The sequence below is a fragment of the Colobus angolensis genome, unplaced genomic scaffold (assembly GCF_000951035.1).
Source record: "Colobus angolensis palliatus isolate OR3802 unplaced genomic scaffold, Cang.pa_1.0 Scaffold105, whole genome shotgun sequence".
Taxonomy (NCBI): Eukaryota; Metazoa; Chordata; class Mammalia; order Primates; family Cercopithecidae; genus Colobus; species Colobus angolensis.
This window is the reverse complement of record NW_012111475.1, coordinates 5,527,738-5,551,292: the sequence shown is the minus strand read 5'-3', so window position 1 is coordinate 5,551,292 and position 23,555 is coordinate 5,527,738. Positions and strand designations below refer to the sequence as shown.

The window sequence follows — 23,555 nt, the reverse complement described above, 5'->3', positions numbered from 1 at the left end:
GCAGGCCCTCCTTAGGCTGCACAGGCCAGCCCATCCTGCTCGCCTCACTGCGGGGTGAGTTTGCTCACACACTCAGCTTATCTGGAGTGAGGCCTCATGAGATGGCTCATATTCGTGAGAGGAAGGGAGATGCCAATGCTGCCGGGGGCTGCCCATGCCCCAGGTGTCCTAAAGAGGAAGGGGGAGCAAGAGGCCCGTCTGGACCCTTGGTCATCTCCAAGGCCCCTGATTTCCCTCAAAGCCAAGCAGCTGCCTCCGTGCATCTGTGTTCCTGGCCTTTGTCTATCTAACTTTGTTTTTGTTTTTTTTTTTGAGGCGGAGTCTCGCTCTGTCGCCCGGACTGGAGTGCAGTGGCCAGATCTCAGCTCACTGCAAGCTCCGCCTCCCGGGTTTATGCCATTCTCCTGCCTCAGCCTCCCGAGTAGCTGGGACTACAGGCGCCCGCCACCTTGCCCGGCTAGTTTTTGTATTTTTAGTAGAGACGGGGTTTCACCGTGTTAGCCAGGATGGTCTCGATCTCCTGACCTCGTGATCCGCCCGTCTCGGCCTCCCAAAGTGCTGGGATTACAGGCTTGAGCCACCATGCCCGGCCATGTCTATCTAACTTTGAAGAGGACCTCCTTCAGGGAGCCTTTGGGGACTGGCCCAGCCATAGGGAAAGGGGAGTTTCTTCCCACCCCCAGCCCATTGATACCCAGGTTTTCACATCTGTGAACAAGCTGCCGTGGGCTCTTAGGTGCTTGCTCTTTTTTTTTTCGAGATAGGAGTCTTGCTCTGTCGCCCAGGCTGTAGTGCAATGGCGCGATCTCGGCTCACTGCAACCTCTGCCTTCCAGGTTCAAGCGATTCTCTCGCCTCAGCCTCCTGAGTAGCTGGGATTACAGGCACCCACCACTTCACCCGGCTAATTTTTATATTTTATATTTTTAGTAGAGACAGGATCTCACCATGTTGGTCAAGCTGGTCTCAAACTCCTGACCTCAAGTGATCCACCTGCCTCAGCCTCCCAAAGTGCTGGGATTACAGGCATGAGCCACCGTGCCCCGCAGGTGCTTTAAATGTTGCCCTTCCAAATAACAATGATGATGATGATGACGACGACGACAAGTTAACACTTGCTAATCACCTGTTCTGCATCAGCAACTGTGCCAAGTGTTTTAGACAAGTTATCTCATTTCATCCTTACTCTCATTCTCACATTACAGATGGAGAAAAACACTCAGGTTCAGAGAGGTTTAGTAACTTGTCCATGGTCACACAGCTAGTAAGTGGAGGAAAGCGCCTGGATTCAAATCCAGGTCTGTGAGGCTCTGAGGCCTGTACTGTTAACCAGGCTCCTCTTTGCCAATGTCCGTCTCTACATAGCCTCTTCAGAACCCACCTGCTCCCTCAAGCACCCATTTCTGGACTACCTCCAGGAAAAAGCCCTGGGTGCCGCCAAGGGGAGCTCCATTCCTTCTGGCAGCCCCCATCACCCACCCCCCACTCAGGACCTCCCTAACTTCCTCTGAAAGCACTGTGATTGTCATTATTCTTCCCTTAGATTTTTCCCCCTAATGAACACACGGTGCTTGGGTGATATTACTTTTGAAACATATTTTTTTAAAGACATAAAGGTAGCTATGGAAAGCTCACCAGGTGGTTGGTTAAGAGACCAGCTCCTGGTCCCAGCTGTAGCCTTTCAGCCGTGTGAATGTAGGCAAATTCCTCTTCCTGAGCCTGTTTCCTCACCTGTAAAGTGGGCATTATTGATGTCTTCTCAGGGATAATGAGAGGGTAGAAGGAGAAATCAGTGTAAAGTTGGAAGACCTGTGCACATGGGCGGGCTTATTCTTTAACTTTTAAATGCGTATTTGGGTTTACTAACTAGTAGTCCAGAATATTGATCCTCAGTTGACTGATTCTTCCCCCTCTCTCCTGCTTTTGGGGGGTTCCAGGGACCTGGGATTCTTGAGTCAAAAGAGGAAGAGGGTGAAAGGGAGGCCTCAGATAGAGTGACAGAACACAGGAGTTCTGGCTGACCAGGTCCTCTTCCCTGCTGCTTCCCTCGCTCTATGCCTCAGTTTCCCCTCCTGGGCCCTGAGTCTGGGTGAGGACAAGAGAGGCTGAGGAGGAAGGTGAGGAGTTGGGCAGGCAGAGGAGCTGTAGTTTTTATATTTTCTTGGGTCCTTCCCACTCTGACTGCAGCAACCGCTGACCATGGGCATCTCAATTAGCCACTTGCTTCATAACTTATTACATGGTCAAGGCTGCCGCAGGCTTACATGTGTGGGCATGTACATACACTCACACGTGTGCAAGCATACATGCATACTCGAGCACACACAGTCGCACACACTGCATGGGCATCAGATATAACACTAAATGTTAGTGTTTGTTGCTGGAGGTTGTGTTCTTCTTCTCTTTGGAATTTCTGTTATTCAAAGCTTGGCTCGACATCCCCTCCTCCTTGGCCCTGGTAAACTCAACCCAATTCTTCCCCCCTCCTCCTCCACTGCATGAGCATTTTTATTTGAATAAATCAGCAGGAAAAGATTTCGAGTTCAAAGTCTTTTCCCAAACTCTGTGATGTACAGTTATAAAAATAATGCTAAGAACAGAAAGTGACCTTTATTTCTAATCTATAGTCCTTGATGACTTCTGGCTTTTATTTTCTTGAGAAAATAGATTTTTCTCCCTGGTTATTAAAAATAATACATGTTCATGTAAAAATATTCAGGCAATACAGAAAACCTAAAGATGTGAGTCAGAAGCATCTGAAATTTCACTACTGAGATAACTACTATTCACATTGCAGTGAATAGTCTTTCAGACCAAAAAAATGCATATGCTCACATATACACAGATGTTATTATATAAAAAAGATAGTAACAGGCATGCGCTTTCTAATCTGCCATTCTCTCTCGACAATATATTATGGACATCTTTAAATGGCAGCAGAGACTCCCACTGTGTGGATGTTCGGCACTCTCAGCCTCTCTGACTCATGTTTTACTCTATTTCTCACCGCCTCTCAGATGAGAGTGAACCGGCGGGTGGTTCTGGGGGAACGGCACGGGGGGTGACAGAAAGGGACTCTGCTTAGGGAGGGCAGCGTATATAGATGGAATGAGGACTCACAGAGTGCCGAGTCCACTCTGCTGAGCTGTGGCTGGCCCCAGGGGACCTGAGAAAAACGGGCAATTCAAAACATCTTTAGAGAAGACCAAACAGCTGACAAGACAGGGTGATGGATGCAGTGGGAGGAGTTGCATTCGGGGGCCCTGCCAAGTGGACCTCAGAACAGGAAACCACGCTGGGCGCTGACAGGGCCGCATGCCCAGGAAAGATGAATTTGGGAGCAGGGGTTCAAGAAGCGGTATGGAAGGATGCCTCCACCTGGGTTTGGGGTGACTTCAAGGAGGAGAGTTTCGACTTTTTTCTTGGATTTATCTATACCCAACCCCTTTCTAAAAAGCTGTTATAGTAGCTCTCAACAAAGGACATGCAAAAAGGTCAGGCAGCTAGAAATAGAAAAGCAGGAACAGGCATGGTCTCCAACTGAAGCATGCAGAGGACTGCAGCCCGAGCCTCACAGGGAAAGGGCCTGCTTCTCCCAGCCCCTGGGAAAGAGCTGGGGAAAAGCAGAGTGATCCCCAAGGAGAGGAAGAGGAGGAGGGACTCTGGCTGATGTGAATGTACATCGCACCAGAAGTCGAAAACCTAGATCTCCCTCTAGGTTCTTCCTCTTCTGAATTTTCTGAGCTAGGGTAACCACATCACCCTTCTGAGCCTCACTTTGCTCATCTGTAACATGAAAATAAAAATATCAGAGTCCTGGCCGGGCAAGGTGCCTCACACCTATAATCCCAACACTTTGGGAGGCCGACGCGGGCAGATCACTTGAGGCCAGGATTTGAGACCAGCCTGGCCAACATGGTGAAAACCCATCTCTACTAAAAATACAGAAATTAGCTGGGTATGGTGACACATGCCTGTAATCCCAGCTACTTGGGAGGCTGAGGCATGAGAATCACTTGAACCTGGGAGGTGGGGGTTTCAGTGAGCCAAGACTGTGTCACTGCAGTCCAGCCTGGGTGACAGGACAAGACCTTGTCTTAAACAACAAATAAATAATAAACTAAATAAATTGGCTATGTTCTTTAAAAATATATATGTCAAAGTCCTGATAACACAGGACACGGTTGCTGCAAGTTACCTGACCTACCTGTACAGTTTGCAATGGGACCTGCCTTTGGACGGGGTCACTTGGAGGACTTTTATGGGACATACACTGCATTACTGTGCCCCTGGGAATGAATGGCCACTAGAGGAGGGGAGAAAGAGGGAAGAGGCAAGGAGGTGCGTTTTCGGTACCTGCCAGCTTCCTGCCCCTCCTAAGTGGGTCCACCCACAAGCTGCCTAGAAATGGCAGCCCCCAGGAAACCTTGTTTCATGTCCGTGACCCCTGCCTCCAGCCCAGCTGGTTGGATCAGGGTGGCATCTGACTCAAGGGCAGCCAACCCACAGGTTGCCCAATGATGTATGTGTGGCTGGACCTGAAATGGGCGCCCATCCAATCAGCCCGTTATCCTGAGCAGCTGAGTCAGTGAATGCTGGCAGCTGCCACCGGAAGGCCACGAAGGAGAGTTGAGTTGGAGAGGTCATGATGCCTGGAAAGCTGAAGTTATGAGGAAGCAGACACCATGACTCAGGAGAGGAACTGCGTGGACAAAAAGCAGCAGATGCTGGGGAGTGACTGAGTCATGGTCATCTATTGCTGTTGTCACAAACTACTCCCAACCGCAGGGGCTTAAAACAACTATTTTATTATATCTCATGACGATGGGTCAGGAATTTGGACGGAGCTTGGCTGAGCAATTCAAGTGGCAGTTGGGCTGCTCCAGAAGGTCTGAGGCGGTTGCACTCCCATATCTTCTGGTGCTTTGGTGGAGATGACTGGAAGGCTGAACTCAGCTGGGATGGTCAGCCGGAGCCCCTCCAGCATGGTGGTCTCAGAGCAACTCAGAGGACATCCTATGTGGCAGTTCAGGGCTTCCAGAGAGAACGTTCCAAGAGGCCTGAGCTGAAGCTCCAAGGCATCTTCAACTCAGTATGTCACATTCTATTGCACAAACAAGGCACTAAGAGCAACCCAGATTCAACAGGAAGGGAATTCGATGCTGCCTCTCTACAGAAAGGATAACAAGGGATTTGCAGCCATCTTTATTCTACACAGGTGAGGCACCAGCAGTTTCTGTAGACGATGATCCTAGAGCTACCTTGAATCCAAAATGCCCATCTGGTTCAGGAAAACCATCCCTGTTGCGACTCCGGTTTGGATTTCTGAGTGCTCATCCCCCTCACTGTGTTTGTCCTCACAATCATGCTCCTGCACTTGAGTGAGCCTGACCGGATTTCTCTTCCTGTGCTCAAGGAGCCAACTTACAGCGGTGGTGAGTCCCTTAGTCCCTTTCTCTTCTATTAGAAGAGAAAGGCCAGGTGTGGCAACAAGAAGTTACCCAACATGAGGGCCAATAAAACTTAGGTGGTAGGGAGAGGGAGCCCTTGGTCTTGTCATCTGAGCCTCAGTTTCCCCATCTGGAACACGGAAGTGAAACTACCCAATCAACTACCCGAATCACTGTAACCTGACTCTTCCCATGATTCACCTGATATGATGTAGTTCACATCATGACACCCACACCCTTGACTTGGGGCACCTTGCAAATGCTCATCACTGCCTATCCCCATGACCTTGGCAAGCCCATCTCTCCTATAACATAGGAGTAGATGGTTGAAATAAGTGACCTTTAAGGACCTCCCAGCTCTGCAATTCTAGAATTCTGAGAGGTCTGGGGTAAAGGGAAAGGTTGGCATAACTTGATTTTACGGCAAGGATGCAGCTAGCTGGTGGTGAATAAGGGAGGCAGCCCCAAGTAGGTTGCAGGGTAGGGTCTATAGGGCCAGAAAAGAGATTAAGAGGGAAGGGACTCCGAGCGTGTAGGAGGGATGGTAGGGTTGGGTGCCGAGAAGGGAAAAGGGCATTTCAACCACCATACCAAACTTATTCCTCCTCCTTTGCTCTTACTCCCCTTCCTTGAGCCTCCTAAGTTTTTGGGCCCTGTTGGCCTTTGCATATTCTGTTCCCTCTGCTCAGAAGCCTCTCCCAGCCCCAACAGGCTAACTCCAATCATTCTATCTCTCCTAAATGTCTCTTAGAGAAGTCTTCCCTGAAGCCCCAACCCAAGTAAGAACCCTCCTCTTACCTTCTTTCATAGCACCAATTTCCCTTCCCAGCCCTCACTGTACACATCATTATATACGTCTTGGTGTTATTATTAGCTTACTGTCCATCTCTCCCGTTACACAGGGGCTTCCACAAAGGCAGTGTTTGGTTGGTATTTTCTGAATGAGCAAACGAACGAGGACACAAGTTCGCTGGGAGCAGACCAGGATGCAGGTCCTCACTGTCCAGGCCACAGAGCAGGATCCCTGTCGAAAGGTGCCAAAGAGAAGAAAGGCCGCCCCCAGGGAGCTGAGAGGAGCCCTCCAGTGCCCCGGCCCCCACCCTGGCCCACTCTGCCCAGCCAACACACACGGCTGATGCTGAGTGCTAGAACACTGCAGCTTTATTGATAGAACAACCGCGTCCGCAACTAGAGGTTACATTTTGGGGCTTGGAGGTGAAAGAGGCAAATGGGGAACAGAGGCTGGGGTGGAGACAGACAGCAAGGCAAAGGGGTGAGGACGGGGTCGTGTGACTAAAAAAACCCCAATACATTTCACCCATTAATAAGGGGGTCTCCTGTTGTGCTTTTACCTTGGTGGTGGGGTGGGCTGGGGTGGTCAGACACGTGGGCCTGGGCATGAGGAGTTTTGGCTTTTCTCCCAAGTCTTTGAGGCCTCAGGGCTGGAGCAGCCCCTTCCCTCCCTGCCCCTTCTCCTGGGCTGGGGATAAAGGCCTTGGTGAGCTGGCTACTCTGGGGCAGGAAGGATGCATGGAGACCACTGGGGCCTAGAGGACCACCAGAGTTGGGCTGAGATGGTGATTATGTGGGTGGCTGGGAGGAGGGTGGGAGGGGGCTAGGAAGGAGGGCATTCCTATCCTGGGAGGGTCCCTGGGAAATGAGTGCAGGCAACAAGAGGGCAAGGGGTGGGGTGGGCAGATGCTATCCCTCTGGACCTCGCCTGTACAATGGGGGCACCAGATTAGATGCTCCCTAACGTCCCTTCTAGTTATAAGGGTCAAGGGATCCCCAGGAAAGAGTGGTCCTTCTGCCCCAACACACACACACACGCACACTCCACACATCACACACCACATTCTCGGACACACACGCACAGCACTGACTCGAAAGAGAGGCAGGTGCTTCCCGGCCTTTGGAAGCATGGTGGACTCCCCTGAACCCTGAACCCAGCCTCAGTCAGTGGCTGTGCAGGGACTCTCCAGAGCAGAGGAAAGACCCTGGGAATACTCCCCAGTCCCTCGAGCTGCCCAGTGAGAAAAAACACAAAGATTCTGCACGCCCCACCCGCAACCCTCCTGGTCTTTGGGGAAGTGAAGAGGATGAGCACATGAGGACATGCTGACCTGCACTCCTAGCCCGAGCTCTTGTGAAATCACAGGGGAGAGGTGGGGAAACAGGGTCTCTTCTCTCTGGGGGCCTGGGAGAGGGGCGGCAGCTGCAGACACTGGTGGGAGGGTGGCCACCTCTGTGTGGCACCCAGGCCTGCCATGGGGCAGAAGGGTCTGCAGCCTGGGATGAGAGGCCAGAATTTAGAGCCGGGAGATAGCATCTCTCCCAGGGTGGGATCCCAGTAACATCTATAACAACCCCACCGGCACCCTGGAGACAGGACTGTTAGCCAAACTCCCTGCAGTTGTTTGGCAGGAGACCTCAGGGGCAGTGATAAGTAGTGTGACACCCCCAGGGCTGTAGTACCTGGCTCTCCCAAGACTGGCTCTACTAAAACTAGCTGTGTGATCTTGGGCCACTCCCCTTCCCCACTCTGGGATTCAGCTTCTTCATCTGCACGAGGGGTTCAAACTTTTGAGGTCCATCCTCACTCTGACAGCCTGAGCCAGGGGCTTTCCCAGAGCACAGGGAAAAGGAGAATGAATGGGAAAGAGGTGTCAGGCCCATCTCCAAGAGGCAGGGGTGGAAGGAGCATTCCAGGAGGAGGGGGCTTGGTCTTCAGGCTTCACTCAGCACCCTAGGAGTCCGTCTGTAGTCCCAAGGGCAGGATAGCCAAGCTGAGACTTCCATAAGCTGCTCTACAGCACCTGCCCCCGGAGTCCTTTTCACCAACATGAAGGGGACAAGGGATGGAAGGGCCCCAGCACCCTGAGGGCTAACACCCCATTTTAAGGCCACAAAATGCCGCAGTCACCCTGACCCAGAGGGCGAGGCTGCCACTGGGGAGATGTGCTGGATCCAGCCAGCCTTGTCTCCCCTGGCGGGGGTCACTCATGGGCCACCCATCAACACACAGACACGGACACACCGTGGCACACAAAGACACACAGCATGAGCAACACTGAGACAGAGCTGCTGGCTCACAGGCACACACAGACACTGACACTGACAAGTCACCTGGTGATACACAAAGCCACTCATTTCTGCTGAGGAACACGCAAACACACACAGACCAGCACGTGCCTAGACACTCACAGTGCCCGCTGGCATACACTGACACCCACATCCCCCACCCACCTGCTGGCACACACAGACATACACATCAGCCTCACCCATTCACATGTGGGGACCTCAGCGTTTCAGCAGACACTCTGTCAACCCCGGGTCAAGCCATCCTCCAGGCAGGGCTGTCTGCACCCACTGAGACCTCCAGCAGCATCCCCCCGCGCCCCCCACCTTGTGCCCTCCACCCATAAAGACCAGGAATCTGGGTGCCACATGTATGCAGTTCAGCCCAGCCAACATGTACTGAGCACCTTTACTGTGGCAGGCTGTATGGATCCTGAGGGGAACAAGGGAGACAAGTCCCCCTGTTGGAGTAGCCAGGGTTGCGGGGCAGATGGATTGGAAGGTCCTCAGAGGGAAGCAGGCACAGGGTGCCTTAGGAACCCCAAAGAGGAAGCTATTCATCTCTGGTGCTCCAATGCCTACCCCAGCGAGGGCACAGAGGAAGCACCCAGGAGGTGCCAGGCCAGTGGTTCCTGCTGTCAGGAGAACCTGAGGAGCTTTTCAACATTTCTGATGTCCGACTGTGCTCCAGTCCAATGAAATCAGAGCCTCTGAGGTGGGATCCAAGCAGCAATGCTTTTTAAAGGACTCTGGTGATTCTATTCCGCAGGCGAGGCCAGGAACCACTCATTACAGAATCCATTCCACTGGGCAATGGAGTGGTTTCCACACCAGGCCCACTTGTGCTGGGTACAAGCGGGAGGTGGTGGAGGTGGAGGGAGAACTTGGAAGGCTCTGAGGAGGAGCTCACAGTCTAGTTGGGGCAACAGACTCTGCACAGATGGGACAATTAAGGAACAATACCCGACAGACGTGATGGAAGTGTATGCTGAGAACCTGGAGCGACTCATTTCGGACGGAGGCCTTGACTGGGCCAGGAAGGCAGCCATGCTGATCAGGCATCAGAAGGCCCCGCTACATCCTGGCCCGGCCACCCACCAGCTGTTGGTGATAATGATCACACAGGCCTGGCAGGGGGAGGAGATGGGCAGCCTTTGCCTCGGTTCCCCGCCTGCTGCCTGGCGCTGCAGTGCTGCCCGAGTTCCAGGCCTCTTCTCTGCAGCTGTCCCCACCAAATGCTCCAGGAGGAGCCCTGTGACGCTCCTCACCAAAGGTGCTTGCGTCCAATAAGGTCATCTGTAAGTTCTTTGTCATTCATAGGGGATGAAAGGTGAAATTTCAGGCCATCGCAGGCAGCTTGAGACTACAGAATAGGGCTGGACAGAGTCTACTCAGCCAGCACCCTACAAGCAAACACATCACTCAGGAAGATGGACACACACATTGACGTACACGGACACTCACAGAAACGACTGGGTCTCCATCCAGTCTCACAGGCAAATACGTGTGATTGCACACGCAGACCTGTGTTTGCACACACTCCTGCTCAACGACGTACCCACGGTGGTACCTAGACACAGACGGGCACACACACATACACACATATGCACGCATGCGTAAAGACTCATTCTAGAGGGGGCTGGGCCTTCTCTCTCCCATGGACGGCTGGGTGGGGGCTCAGGGGTGATGTCAAGGAGGAAAGATCTAGATCCCATCATGTCAATCTCAGGCGCCTAACCCAGGACCCAAGGACAGGGAGCCCTTTCACAGCTCCCAGAGAGTGAGGGGACTGGCACCGGCTCCCTCCACCAATCCCAGCTCTATAAGCCCCTCCTCCTTCACTGCCCCGGGTGGAGAAGGGAACTTTTGACTAGACAGTGCTTTTTGGCGTTTTGCCCTGCACACACCCTCCTACCCAGGGCACCCTTTCGTGCCAAGTAGGTAAGAAAGGAAGGCCTCTCTCCACTTCAAATTCACTGTCTGATATGGGGGCACCAAATCCCAGAAGCAGGACTTCCCTTCTGCCTTTCTCAAAGTCAAGCTTCACCCCAGAAAACGGGCTGGCCACCACTCCCCCAGCTCCTCTGAGACCCAGCTGGCGGCTGAGGCTAGGAGGGAACCGTGTTCTCAGGAGTCCCACTGATTGTAGGGTGGAGTGGGGAAGGTGTCAGTCTTCAGACTGCCCAGGCCCAAGACCCTGTGCTGGGTCCCTTCAAAGGGCACACACTGAGGAGGGAAATGTGGTGTCCCAGAAATAGGTCAGGGGATCTGGGGTGACCTGTGGTCTCTACTATCCAGTGCTCACTCTGGACAGAGTTGTGTGCAGCAGGCGCCCTACCTCCCTGGTTGTCCCCTGGATGTGGGACATTCACAGAGCTTGCAAAGTCCCACCTGTTCCGCCTCTGATCCCTGCCTCTCCCATCTCAGGAGTCCCAGAGTCTGACCAAGCAAGGGGCTCCATGTCTGCCCCACTTCTGGCTCCCTTCTGGCAAAGCCACCAGGCTGGAGTTCGGCCTTGAGTTAGGGGACAGGGGAAAGTCAGAAGCACACCACGAGTGCAGCAAGGACAAGGCCTATGTTGCGCCAAGGTCCCTGGGTTGGCAGATGCCATTCAGGCAAGTCCCCTGTCTTTGCAGTAAAGAAGGTGCTGGCAGGTCGGATAGAAACTTGTGCTTTAATATATCTCTGTGTGTGAGAGCATGAGTGTGTGCGTGTGTGCATGTGGAACAGCTGTCTGCAGGGCCTCAGTGCCTGGCCTCTGTCCTTGTCCTCTGCTCATCCTCGCAGCCAATGCAGGCCCCCTCCCTGGCAGGCCGGCCCTGCCCCTGGGCACCCCAGCTGGCAGGGGTCAGTCTTTGGTACAATGTGGACACTTTGGTGTGCCGGGGGCAAAGTTGCGGCGGGGGGGCCACACAGCTCTCATCATCTCTGCAACGCCAAGAGGAAGATGGCCACGGGCCCCCACAGCTGTGGGCTGGACTGGCAGGGAGCTCCACTGCCCGGCATCACCACCACTGCAACAGGAAAGAAAGAGGAGACAGGCCAGGGCTCTGGTCAGCTCTGGCAGGGGCAGGAAGTGGCAGGCAGGTCGGCAGCATCAGGGCACTGTTAGTCTGCCCACCTCTTTGGAGGGCCTGAGGGTGTGCACTGGCTTCAGTGCACACAGACAAACTCACAGCACAGACATGAGATGGCATGGGGTGGAGTGGGGGTTAGCTCAGCCTGCCAGGCTTCAGGTTCACTAAGACTCGGAACAATTTACTTAACCTCAGTGGGCCTCAGTTTCCTCACTTGTAAAATGGGTCCAACGGTGTGTGCTACCCCAAACGACTGTTGTGAGGATTAACTGTTGTGAGGTAAGTGAAACGTGCATATACAAGTTTGTGTGCCTTGCCTGGTACACAGTAATTGCTCAGTAAGTGGGAGCTGATAGTATTGGAAACCTCTGGCCCTGGAAGGCACACGTTCACCTCTGGAGCCAGAGGTATGCACAGATGTATTCAGACACAGGCACAGGAGGCGCTCTGATACCATGAACAGGTCAGCAGGCTCACCACGAGGGTGGGGGCTGGGTTTCTCATTGTTTACACATGCACACAGCCTGAGTGAGGGTGGGGCACACCTTCACACAGTCAGAGCCACATGATTCCCATCACTCAGACATTCTCAACCTCTGTCCAGACACAAACACCCTCCCCTCAACAGACAGGAACCCCCCCCCCCACAGCTCCCTCCAGATTCAGCTCCCCCACCTCCTTCCCATCTTGCACCTTTATTGGGATCCATCTGCTTCCGGGGACACTCCCCCTTCTTCAGTGTGACGTCATCTATGGCAATATCCCCCAGGTAGCCTGAGCCTCGAACCCCCTCAAAAATAATCTGGGGTGGGGTCAGAAAGCAGGGAGCAAGGGTTGAGGAGGTTCTGCTGGGGACCAGAGCGCTCCCCCAACCCCACCTTTCCCCTTAATCTACCTGGAAGTTCCCCCTAGCCTGACTCTTTCCATCCTTAGCCCCCAGGAAGAAGGACAAGGCTTTCCTAAGTGCTTCCTGGCCACAGCAACCACTGAAGCTGGGGAGCAACCACCGAAGCTGGGGAGGGTCCTCTGGGCCCTGCGGACTCACCTGGAAGGGCCCACTGGGGCTGATGGGCACATGGGCCTGCTGCCACACATTGCCCTTATTGCCACTGAGGGACCAGGCATGCGTGTCCAGAGCCCCTTTGTTCCGGGATCGTACCAGGAGGTTGAGGGAGCCTGTGGTGGGTGTGAAGGCAGTCGGCAGTGAGATCTGGCCAGGGCACCCTCACCTTTCCCCATTTACCAAGCCCTCTTCTCCCACCACATCCTGTAGCCCTGTCCCTGTTGACAGGACCTCCTCCCCATGGCCAGCTGGGTGCAATGTCCCATTCCTGCAGGGACACCCTCAATGTGGGAAACAAGACTTCAGCAGGATTTCAGTTCATCAGGATGACTTGCAAATTTTCTTTCATTTCTGTCCTTCTGTCCTGCCCTGCTAATCAGCTAATCTCCCCACCCACAAACACACACATGCACACACACCCTATCCTTCCCGTCTAGACAAGGGAGCTGTCCCAGGGCGCTGGGACCTCTGTCTGGGCACACAGCAGGATTTCCAAAGAAAACAGTGTGTCCCTGTTGGCAGTACATGACTTGTGGAGGTAGATGACGGGGTTTTGAAACGTTTAATATCCAGTTGGCAAGAGAAGTATGTTGGGTCCAGTAAGGCCCTGGGAAAGAGAAGGCCAGAGGGGACAGTCTATGTGATCGTCCATGCTCTGCATTCCCCATGGGGTAGAATAAACACCAGCAAGGGAAAGCTTGCAGGAGGCAGATTTGAACTCCATCTAAGGAAGACCCTGGATGTATCAGATCTGCCCAGCAAAAGAGTGGGCTGTCTTGGGGGAGCATCCTGTCCTTGGACAGGACTATCCAGCAGGGGTGCTGTGGAGGGGACCCCTGTCTCCAGTCACGTTACCCCCCTGCTCAGTCCCCTTTGAGGCTTCCCATCGCCATCCTTTCCTGGACTTCCACACCTGATCTGGACACTGTCAGCTTCTCTGATCTCATTTGCCGCCACTCTTTCCTGGCTCCCACTCGGGTACAGCAAACTGGTATCCTTGCTTTTCTTTCAATACTTGAGGCCAGTTCCTGCCTTAGGGCCTTTGCTTGTGATGTTGCCCCAGCCTGGAACATTCTTCCCTCCCTCAAGGAAGTCCCTGACCATCCCATGTAAAATAGCTCTCTATTCTTTTTTCTGCATTCTTTCCTTTATAAGGCTTGGCACCAGTAGACTGTAAGCTCTACAAGAGCAGGGGTCTTTGTCTTGTCCTAGTGTCCTAGAACACTGCCTAGCATATAATGGTGCTCAATTAGTTAAGTGGATGAATAAATGAATGATTGATAGGATTTGGTCTTCATGAACGCTGAGGTCCTTCCAACTCTGTGATTCTATGAAAGTCCTTGATGAGAGTTATGGAAAATTCTTCATTTAGAATTTAACTATTGGGAACTTATAGGAATTTTGACACAGACCTTCCTGCAAGGAGTCAAATAGGGAAGAGAAGATGTGAATCCCAGGGACTACCATACCACAGGGCAGAGAGTGATCTGGGCCTGGGGAGCTGTACATTAAGGACTCAGAGTTCACAGGAAGGATAGAGGGCTCCCAGCTCAAACCTAGGAAGACTTCTGGAGGAGGTGGTGTTTTCGACAGGCCTTGAGGAATGGGAAGAATTTGGCCAGGGGAATGTGGTAAGAAGGCATGTTAAGCAGAGGGAACAGGCTGAGCAAAAGCCCAGAGGCTGGAAAACTGGAGTCTATCCAGGCACCAGCATACAGCTCTGTTTGGTTTTAGATGTGGCTGGAAAGATATGGAGGAGTGTATTGAGCAAAGCTCATTCTTTTTTTGGGGGGCTGGGGGGTGGGGACAGGGTCTTGGTGGTACAATCATGGCTCCCTGCAACCTCAAACTTCTGGGCTCAATAATCCTCCCACCTCAGCCTCCCAAGTAGCTAGGACTATAGGCATGCACCACCACACCCGGCTAATTTTTAAAGTTTTTTAGTAGAGATGGGGGTCTCGCTATGTTGCCCAGGCTGGTCTAGAACTCCTGGCCTCCAAAAGCACTGGGATTACAGGCATGAGCCACTGAGCCTGAGCAGGCCCTTTTCAAACAGAAGGTTGGGGGTCTTGGGCCCTGGATGTCCTCTGTAAAGGGATATCAGGAAGCCCCTGAGCAGCAGGTACACTGGAGCTGATGGGTGCTGAGGGAAGGGGATGGTGAAAAAGCTTCTGCATCAGGGTCCTTGGGGCAGGGTAGCAGAGGAGGAAGAAATGGTATGGGAACTGAGGCTAGATCCCAGAGGGATGGGGACAGCGGGCATACCTCCAGGAAGGAGAAGAGAAAGTCACTTCTTTGGGGCTGGTGAGGATCCTGGAAGACACTGGGGCTTGGGCCCTGTGAAAGCCAGGGTGAGTACCTCCTGTTCTACTGGGTGCTGGCACAGCCTCTCAAGGGCCCATCCCCTGCTGGTGAGGGTACCTCCATATGCCTGGAACCTTCAATATGCTCCTCTGCTTGGCTTTGCCATGGAGGAGGGGGTGTTTCTTGCTATCCTAGTTCCTCTTCCCTCCTCCCCTCCTACTCTGCCTGGCAGCTCTGGGCACCAGCTGTCCCCAGACCTTGTGTCTTGCTGGCTCTCCTTGGTCCAAGCCAACTCCTTTCATGCCAGGCAGGTAACATTTGGTGGCTCTCTCCCACCAGGGGGTCTGTCTATCTGGTGTCACAGATGGTACAGCTTTGTCTGTGGGAAGTGCCAGCCAACGGGCACCATCTAAGATTGATTCCCCTTCCCTCAGAGCCGGATATTTCATATCACTGGGGGCTGGAGCTGAGCTGGAAGGGACAGGGAGGGGGCATTGGTGTTGCCTGGCCACTCTTAGCCAAGTTCTGGTCTCCTCCTTCTCCTCCAGCACCCCTCAGTTACCCCAGAATTCCAGGTCCCTATGGCTGTGGGTAAATGGGCCGAGCACCCCCAGGCTAATGCCTCCACAATCTCCCCTCTCGCTATCTTGACCAAGTTATATAACACATGTGCTAATATCTTTCTTTAAACTCACTCATTCTTTTTTTCTTTTTTGAGCTTTGTCCTAAGCATCAGTATTAGAGAAATCCTGAGTTTTAAGAGCTAGCTTTATTCACCACATAAATCATACCCAGTGCTAACACTGGGAAAGATGGGGTAAACCCAAATGAACTGGTTGTCCTACCTGGGGAAGCCAAATGGAAATGAGAGGACTGGGCAGGGTGGTGGAGTCCTGGTCATCCACCCTCACCTACCCTAGAAGAAGCTTCTTATGAAGTCCAGACCAAGCCATGGGAAAAAGATCTGTGCAAATGGTTTGGGGGCCTCAGTGGAGGCAGAACCTTCTATCCCACTCTATTGTTGTTCATCAGTTCAGCTTGATCCATCACCCTAGCTGTGGAAACTTCTCCATGATGAGCCTTTAGATCTACATTTGCTTAAAGTCACTCCCTCTACCATTACATCTGAGGCAAACAATGAAGATGCTTTCTGCGGACTGACAAGGAATGATCACCAAGATGATGTACAATTCAGAGGAAAAGAGCAAGTATAGGACAGTATGTGTAAAATGGGAGGAAATAGAAATATATATATATATAATATATATGTGTATGTACTGGTTTCTTTTCTTTTTTCTTTTTTTTTGAGACGGAGTCTCACTCTGTCGCTCAGACTGGAGTGTAGTGGTGCAATCTTGGCTCACTGCAATCTCCACCTCCTGGGTTCAAGCAATCCTCCCTACCTCAGCCTCCTTACAGGCACCTGCCATCATGCCTGGCTAATTTTTGTATTTTTAGTAGAGATGAGGTTTTGCCATGTTAGCCAGGCTGATCTCGAACTCCTGACCTCAGGTGTCCGGCCTGCCTCGGCCTCCCAAAGTGCTGGAATTACAGGTGTGAGCCACCTTGCCCAGCCATATGTACTGGTTTCTACTGGATAAAGTACCTCTGAAAATTTGCCCTAAAATCTAGTCTATTGATCACCTTTGGCAGATGGACTGGGATGGGAGGGCAATTGCATTATGTGCCCTTTTGTACCTTTTGGCCTTTGTGAAATGTATTACCTTTCCTATAAATAACAAACAAAAACAATTTTAAAAAAATCATCATGTCCTCAGCAGAGTCTCCCATGACCATGCCGCGGAGTCAGTCAGGTCTCCCTGTTACCACCAGTCTCGGTCTTTCCACTGCTTCAGGGGTCACTAACTCCTAGCTGGTAGCATGGGTTATTTAATACCTGTCTTTCCCACTTGTCTGTAAATGCCAAGAGGATGGGGAACTCGTCCACCTCATTCACAAGCACCTGATACCCGGCACTGAGCAGGAGCTCTGGAAGTGATGCTGACAGATGAGTTCACTGGTTACGTGACACTCCTACCAGTACCATTGCCTGCCAAAGGGTACTCCTTATGTTCACTCCCACACTTGGGAAGCAGGACTTCCTCTCACTGCCCACAAAGCAGCACCCTTCCGATCTCACGGTTAGGGCTTGGAGAAGTCACACAGATCTAGCTTACTGTGTGGTCTTGGGCAAATGCTTGATGTCTCTGAGTTGGATGGTAACACTTCCCTCATCTGGTGGCTGTAAGGGTTAATGCAACCAGGGATTCGGCACACCCAGGACATTACCTGGCAGGCACTCCATATTTGCATCCTCTTAGTTGTCTTCTCCATCCCCTCCACTTCTATCTCATCCTGCTGGAGTCTTTTATTTTTTTTGAGATGGAGCTTTGCTCTTGCTGCCCAGGCTGGAGTGCAGTGGTGCAATCTCAGCTTACTGCAACCTCCACCTCCCGGGTTCAAGCGATTCTCCTGCCTCAGCCTCCCAAGTAGCTGGGATTACAGGCACCTGCCACCACACCCTGCTAATTTTGTATTTTCAGTAGAGATGGGGTTTCACCATGTTGGCCAGGCTTGTCTCGAACTCCTGACCTCAGGTGATCCACCTGCCTTGGCCTCCCAAAGGGCTGGGATTACAGGTGTGAGCCACCGTGTCCGTCCCCTGCTGGAGTCTTTTCTATCTGCAGGCTCAGGACTCCTTGATCATCTCAAAACCTCGGACAAGCTGGTTTTCAACTTCTCCTCTGGCTAATTCTCTGTGCAGACCCCTCCAAGCACCTCTCATTTAGCCAAGTGGGGAAGCTCAGGCCTCACACGGGCCAGTCCACGGCCTCCTGTGGACCCCACTCCCCTGCCATTCTCCCGCATACACTTGGTGGAGACTACCTGGTCCCCCAACTCACCGATGTGCTTCCCGTACATGTGGTAGAAGAAGGAGACACAGTAGAACTTGGCGCTGGCATTGTAGAGGGGACTCACTAACCTTGCACGGTCCCCCAGCTCCCGAGGCCTTGATGTCTCGATGAACATGTAGTAGCCTGTGGGGAATGGGGAGATGCGCCAATAGACCCCGAGACACCTGGGCCTCTTCCCATCTGATTCCCTCTCTGCCTAAGCCTCTACTGGCTGAACCTGAGGTGCCTTACCCCACGCACCCTGCCTCACAGCACAGCACAACACAGCACAGGAGTCTGGTCAGTGCTCATGCGTCCTTGGCTCTACTGCAATTCCTCTTCCTCTTGATCCTCTACCAGGACAGGGCTGCGTCTCCCTCAGACTGGGGTTCCCTAAGGATGGGGCTGCGACTCACCTCAGACCAGGGATCCCTGAAATCGGGGCTGTGTCTTCCCTCAGACCAGGGCTCCCTGAGGATGGAGCTGCATCTCCCTCAGACTGGGGCTCCCTGAGAACGGAGCTGTGTCTCCCCTCAGACCGGGGCTCCCTGACGACAGGACTGCGTCTCCCTCAGACTGGTGCTGTCTCCCATCATCCCCAGTCTGGGGTGCCCTGGGCCTAGACAACCCCCTGAAGCAATCCTCCATTTCTGGCAGCAGGCCAGGTCCTCACCCTCAGGGGTGCCACTTATGTCAGTGGGGGGACCAGTGTTGGGGGAGCGTTTGGGGTTCTGGGTGAGGGCATTCTGCCGTGTCCAGTCAAAGTTGTCTGTCAGGTCCTGGGTGTAGCCACAGATCTTCTCATCCTCAAAGTGGCAGGTGTTGTCTGCATTTTATGGGGGAATGAGACAGAGTCAGCCTCTTCAGTCCCTGAGGCCCAGCCTCTCCCCGTCACCACCCTGCAGAGGCAGCTCCATGCATCCAAGCAAGGCATCCAGGATTCCAGGCTTCAAAAGACCAGACACGGGGCCCACGACAAAGTTGTTGCCATAACAAGACTTCTTAACCCTTTTTGTCCATAGTCCCTTCTAGCACCTAGTGAAGCCTAAGGATAATCTCAGAATAATGATTTTAGACACATAAAATGAAATATATAGGATTATAAAGAAAATCAATTATATCGAAATACAGTTGTCAAAATATTTTTCAATCTGTTATAAAATCATAAGTAGGCTTCTGTAGTATCTAATTAAATCACAAGATCTAGCGTTAGGTCTAGTAACTACTATAGTTTTGAAATACAAATGGATATAAATGATATTTAGAGATATCTCGAACAACTGTAAGGTGAGGTGAAAACATGGGATTTCTGGCCGGGCGTGGTGGCTCAAGCCTGTAATCCCAGCACTTTGGGAGGCCGAGACGGGTGGATCATGAGGTCAGGAGATCGAGACCATCCTGGCTAACACCGTGAAACCCCGTCTCTACTAAAAAATACAAAAAAAAACTAGCCGGGCGAGGTGGCGGGCGCCTGTAGTCCCAGCTACTTGGGAGGCTGAGGCAGGAGAATGGCGTAAACCCGGGAGGCGGAGCTTGCAGTGAGCTGAGATCCGGCCACTGCACTCCAGCCTGGGCGACAGAGCAAGACTCCGTCTCAAAAAAAAAAAAGAAAACATGGGATTTCTACAGCTGACAAAGTCACAGGTCCTGATTTTACTACTGTGGTTTGGGTCCTCCATTCATCATTGAAGGGGATGTTAAATTTCTGCTAGAATATAGGGAAAATAAAGAAATAATTGAGGCCAGGCATGATGGCTCACGCCTGTAATCCTAGCACTTTGGGAGGCCAAGGCAGGTGGATCACCTGAGGTCAGGAGTTCAAGACAAGCCTGGGCAACATGGTGAAATCTCGTCTCTACTAAAACTACAAAAATTAGCCGGGCACGGTGGCACATGCCTGTTATCCCAGCTACTTGGGAGGCTGAGGCAGGAGAATCACTTGAACCCAGGAGGCAGAGGTTGCAGTGAGCCGAGATTGTGCCACTACACTCCAGCCTGGACAACAGAGTGAGACTCCATCTCAAAAGAAAAAAAAGAAATTAATTGTATGCCTTTCCATGTTCATAGACTGCCTGAATTCTATACATAGATTCCTTGGAGGTCCATGGGTCACAGACTAAGAACCCCTGACTCAGGCAACAGGGTGTGTAGATGAGCCCAGCTTCTCCTTTTTTCTTTTGGGACAGTGAGCCTCCCCCGACCTGCCTGGCCTTTAAACCCCAGAATAATCCCAGATATAAACATCTCCAGCCCAACACTGCTTCTCCTTCTAGCCTCTGGCCGTACCCCATGGAAATGCAGGGGGAATCCATTTTCTCTCTGACTGTCTCAAGGATAGCCTATCTCCTTTCTCTCACCGGGAGAGCCTTTGTGTCCCTAAAGGGAAGGGGAAGTCATGGGGGATTGGGGAGTCTCACCTGAAAGGTTCGGAGAGTTGATGGCTGAGAAAGCAAGCAGGGAAACCAAGTCAGAACTGAGGTGTGGGGCTCTGCAGAGGATACCCTGCTTGGGACCAGAGGACAGGGTCCTCAGAGCCTGGACTGGGGGCCAGCGGGTCTGGCCTGCAGTGACAAGGTAGGAGAGTACACGGTGGGGAACCCCAAGCTTAGGAACCGCATGGGGATGGTGGAGGGGGTCCCTGGCCATGAGATGGGCCCATCCTTCCTACCACCACCACTGTCACCTACGCTCTGTGTAGTGGACGATGCGGGAGGCCATGTCACCAGCCCCGAAGGTGGTATAGGGTGTGAGGCGGACCTCATAGCTGTGGGGCACACGGAGGTCGGTCAGGATGTACTCCAGCAGCTGCCCCTTCTCCACACGCCGGACCGGGATGGCCTTGACCACCGCATTGTGCTGGTTCAACTGTAAGTACAGGGAGTTCCCAGATGCCTAGGAAGTCAGCCCCTCAGTTTCTTCAACTGTGAGACAGGACAATCACCCCTTCCGTGCCCACCTCTCAGGGCTGTCTTCATAATAAAAATGATGATAGCAACACACTGAACCATTAATAAGTGTGGGGTACTGTTTTAAGTATACTGCCATTATTAAGTCATTTAATCCTCAAAATTACAATCCTATGAGGCAAAATATTATAATTACCCCCATTTTACAGATAAGGAAACTGAGGCCAAAGAGAGTAGCTTGCTGTAGCTACTGTACACAAAGCTGGGTTCTGGCCTAGGCAGTCTGCCCCAGAGTCACACTGTTACCCTCCCACCAGTTACCTCTTGGGCTGAGCAGAACCACATGGAATCATACTGGGCATGAGAACAGCAGAGAGACCCTGGCCTTGCGTGGTGGAGACTCCCTGGATGAGACTGACCCTCCCCTCTCCCACACCCCTTCTTAAGCTCTTGATCCAAGAGTAGATTCTATGTTCTGTGAGTAGCACTGGCTCCCTCCTCTATGAACCCAGCAGACCCTTGCCTGCCCAATTCTCATAGCTGTGCCTAGAGTCTGGGTCCAGAAGGGACAGATCCCTAGAACGTCCAATCTCTTGCCGCTATGTCCAAATTCTCCCTAAGGGAGACTCTCTAAAAGGGTCAACGTGTCTGAGCCCCACCTCTGACCCTTCCTCTGGCCTTGATGAGCATTTCCAGGGTCAGCCACCCCACCCTCCACCTGCCCCCAGGCCCCCACTCCCCCTTGGCCCACCTGGCGGACGCTGAGTCTGTAGTTGAGCACAGGGTCGACAGCATCAGGCTCCCTCTGAGTCCACTGCAGCACGTAGGAGTAGTTCTTGGACAGCTTGTGGCTGCGGGTGGGGTTGGGGGTGTCGAAGTAAAACTCCGGGCTGTAGGCTTTGGCTAAGAGGATGGGGAGGGGGGCATTGGGCCATGGAGGGTGCGGGGGAGACACAAAGAAAGGAGGTGTGGGAAAGGGAAACGGAAGAGGATGAGGTAGAAAACAGAGAGGGAATGGAGAAACAAAGAGAAAGGGAATATTGTGAGATTGGGGAATGTTGGGAGAAGAGGGGATTGGGGAGAATGAGAATGGGATAGGAGGGAAAGTGGGAGATGGAGACAGAGATTGGAAATTCCAAGAGGTGATATTGGTGAGAAGAGAAAGGCAGGCCCAGAAAAAATAGAGTAAAGAGAAATTTAGGAAAACACAGAAAAGGGATATGAGGGAAGACAGGGGAAAGAGAGTGGGGGAAAGACACAAAGAAGGGTCAGGGATATTGGGAGGAAAGAAAGATAAGGGAGAGAGGGGAACAGAGACAGGAGTGGGGAGACAGGGAAAGTGTGGGAGAACAGGGGAGAAGGGAAGGAGGTGGGAAATGTCACAGGGGCCTCTGGCTGGCAAGGCTGGGTGGTGGGGAGGTGGGGAGAGGGCCAGTGACCTGCCGTCCTATCCCCCTGCTGCTGAGTGAGGGATTCAAACAGAAGTTGCAGGGCCACCCAGTCAGCTGGGGGCTGCTGGGAAAGCTGTGTATGCCATGGAATGGGGGACAGACATCCCCAGGCTCTGCTCCAGAGGCGCTGCCACCAGCTCTGGCAGGGAGGCGGCTCTCCCCACATGGAGGAAGACATCAGCAACCCAGGCAGCCCCCCTGTGTTCCCCCAGGCCTCCCTCACCACCACTTCCACCCCTTTCTGACCCACCCATGGCCATCTGCAGCCCCTGACAGCCCACCTGAGAATGCCTAGAAGAGCTGGGGCTGAGAGGGGTTTCTGGGCACCGAAGGGCCTGCACCTCTAGGGTGCCAGCTCAGGAAACGTGTGCTGTCTGGCCCAGTGCCCCCGTAACAACGTTCCAGAGAAGCTGTTGAGAGGCGTCTGCTCTCCCCTAAACTACACCTCAGACCCCCGAAGCGGTTCCCCATCTGTAGCCTCAGGGGTCAAGGACGAGCGGGGAGGGGCTGAGATGCGGCTGTGGCCAGGGCTTGAGGGGCTCTAACGCTGGTGGGAGTGGGGCTGGAGGGAATGCTGCCTGCTGCTGGATCTGCCGGAAGCGCAAAGCTGGGACTGGACCAAACTGAAAGGGGTGGAGCCTATGCCTTACGCAGGCGGAGGAGCCTAGACGTGGCTTGGATGGGTTTTGAAGGGGTCTAGGCCTGGTTTGGGTGTCGTTAGAGAGGTGAAGCCTAGGCCTGGGGAAGGCTGTGTTTGGAAGTGGCGCAGTTGTCAGACGCCCAGGAAGCGGGCTGAGCTGTAATAGGCGGGGCTTAGGACAGGTATAGGCATAAGCAGGCCTTGGAAGGGGAAGGCCTCAACCTCAAGGTAGGGTGTGAGTGAAGGGGCATGGCCCGCACCTGGAGGGCGGGGCTGGGAGGCCCAGGTTGGTATACTAGCGGCACAGGGCGGGGCCTGGCCTTGGCATGGGCAGGTCTTGGAAAGGCCCGGGCTAAGCCTGGAGTAGGCGGGCTTCAAGGGGGTCAGCGGGCCCACCCAGGGAAAGAATCTCCCGGGCTGGGATTGGGGCAGAGCCTGGCCCCTGGTGGGCGTGGTGGGTGGGGAGGGACCCACTGGACGCTCACCGGAGACCTGGAAGAGGCAGACAGCCGAGCCCACGTCGTTGGAGATGCTGCACTCATAGCTGCCGCTGCTGTCGCGAGTTACGGCGTCGAGGCGCAGCTCCGCATGATCCGGCGTCTCAGCGGCGGCGGGAACAACAGGCGGCGATGGCAGCAGCTGCCCTTTGAAGCGCCACACAGCCGAGGCGATGCGCTGGGGGCTGCCTCGCAG

The 23,555-nt window shown here is 53.2% G+C and overlaps 1 protein-coding gene across 2 annotated transcripts in view; it reads right to left on the bottom strand.

The window, feature by feature from the left end:
• Nucleotides 1-6,592: 6,592 nt before the first annotated feature.
• MDGA1 (MAM domain containing glycosylphosphatidylinositol anchor 1) overlaps nucleotides 6,593-23,555 on the bottom strand; it is a 63,680-nt gene continuing 46,717 nt past the window's right edge. Inside the window, exons 10-18 of one of the 2 annotated variants that reach the window (XM_011944469.1) lie at nucleotides 23,348-23,548; nucleotides 21,523-21,674; nucleotides 20,553-20,730; nucleotides 20,283-20,306; nucleotides 18,539-18,691; nucleotides 17,875-18,009; nucleotides 12,650-12,780; nucleotides 12,298-12,406; nucleotides 6,593-11,541 (exon numbers count right to left, since the gene is read on the bottom strand). In XM_011944469.1, the coding sequence (XP_011799859.1) occupies nucleotides 11,450-11,541; nucleotides 12,298-12,406; nucleotides 12,650-12,780; nucleotides 17,875-18,009; nucleotides 18,539-18,691; nucleotides 20,283-20,306; nucleotides 20,553-20,730; nucleotides 21,523-21,674; nucleotides 23,348-23,548 (1,175 nt within the window). In that variant the 3' untranslated portion in view covers nucleotides 6,593-11,449. The remainder of the gene's footprint in view (nucleotides 11,542-12,297; nucleotides 12,407-12,649; nucleotides 12,781-17,874; nucleotides 18,010-18,538; nucleotides 18,692-20,282; nucleotides 20,307-20,552; nucleotides 20,731-21,522; nucleotides 21,675-23,347; nucleotides 23,549-23,555) is intronic. The other variant, XM_011944477.1, reaches the window with a different exon arrangement.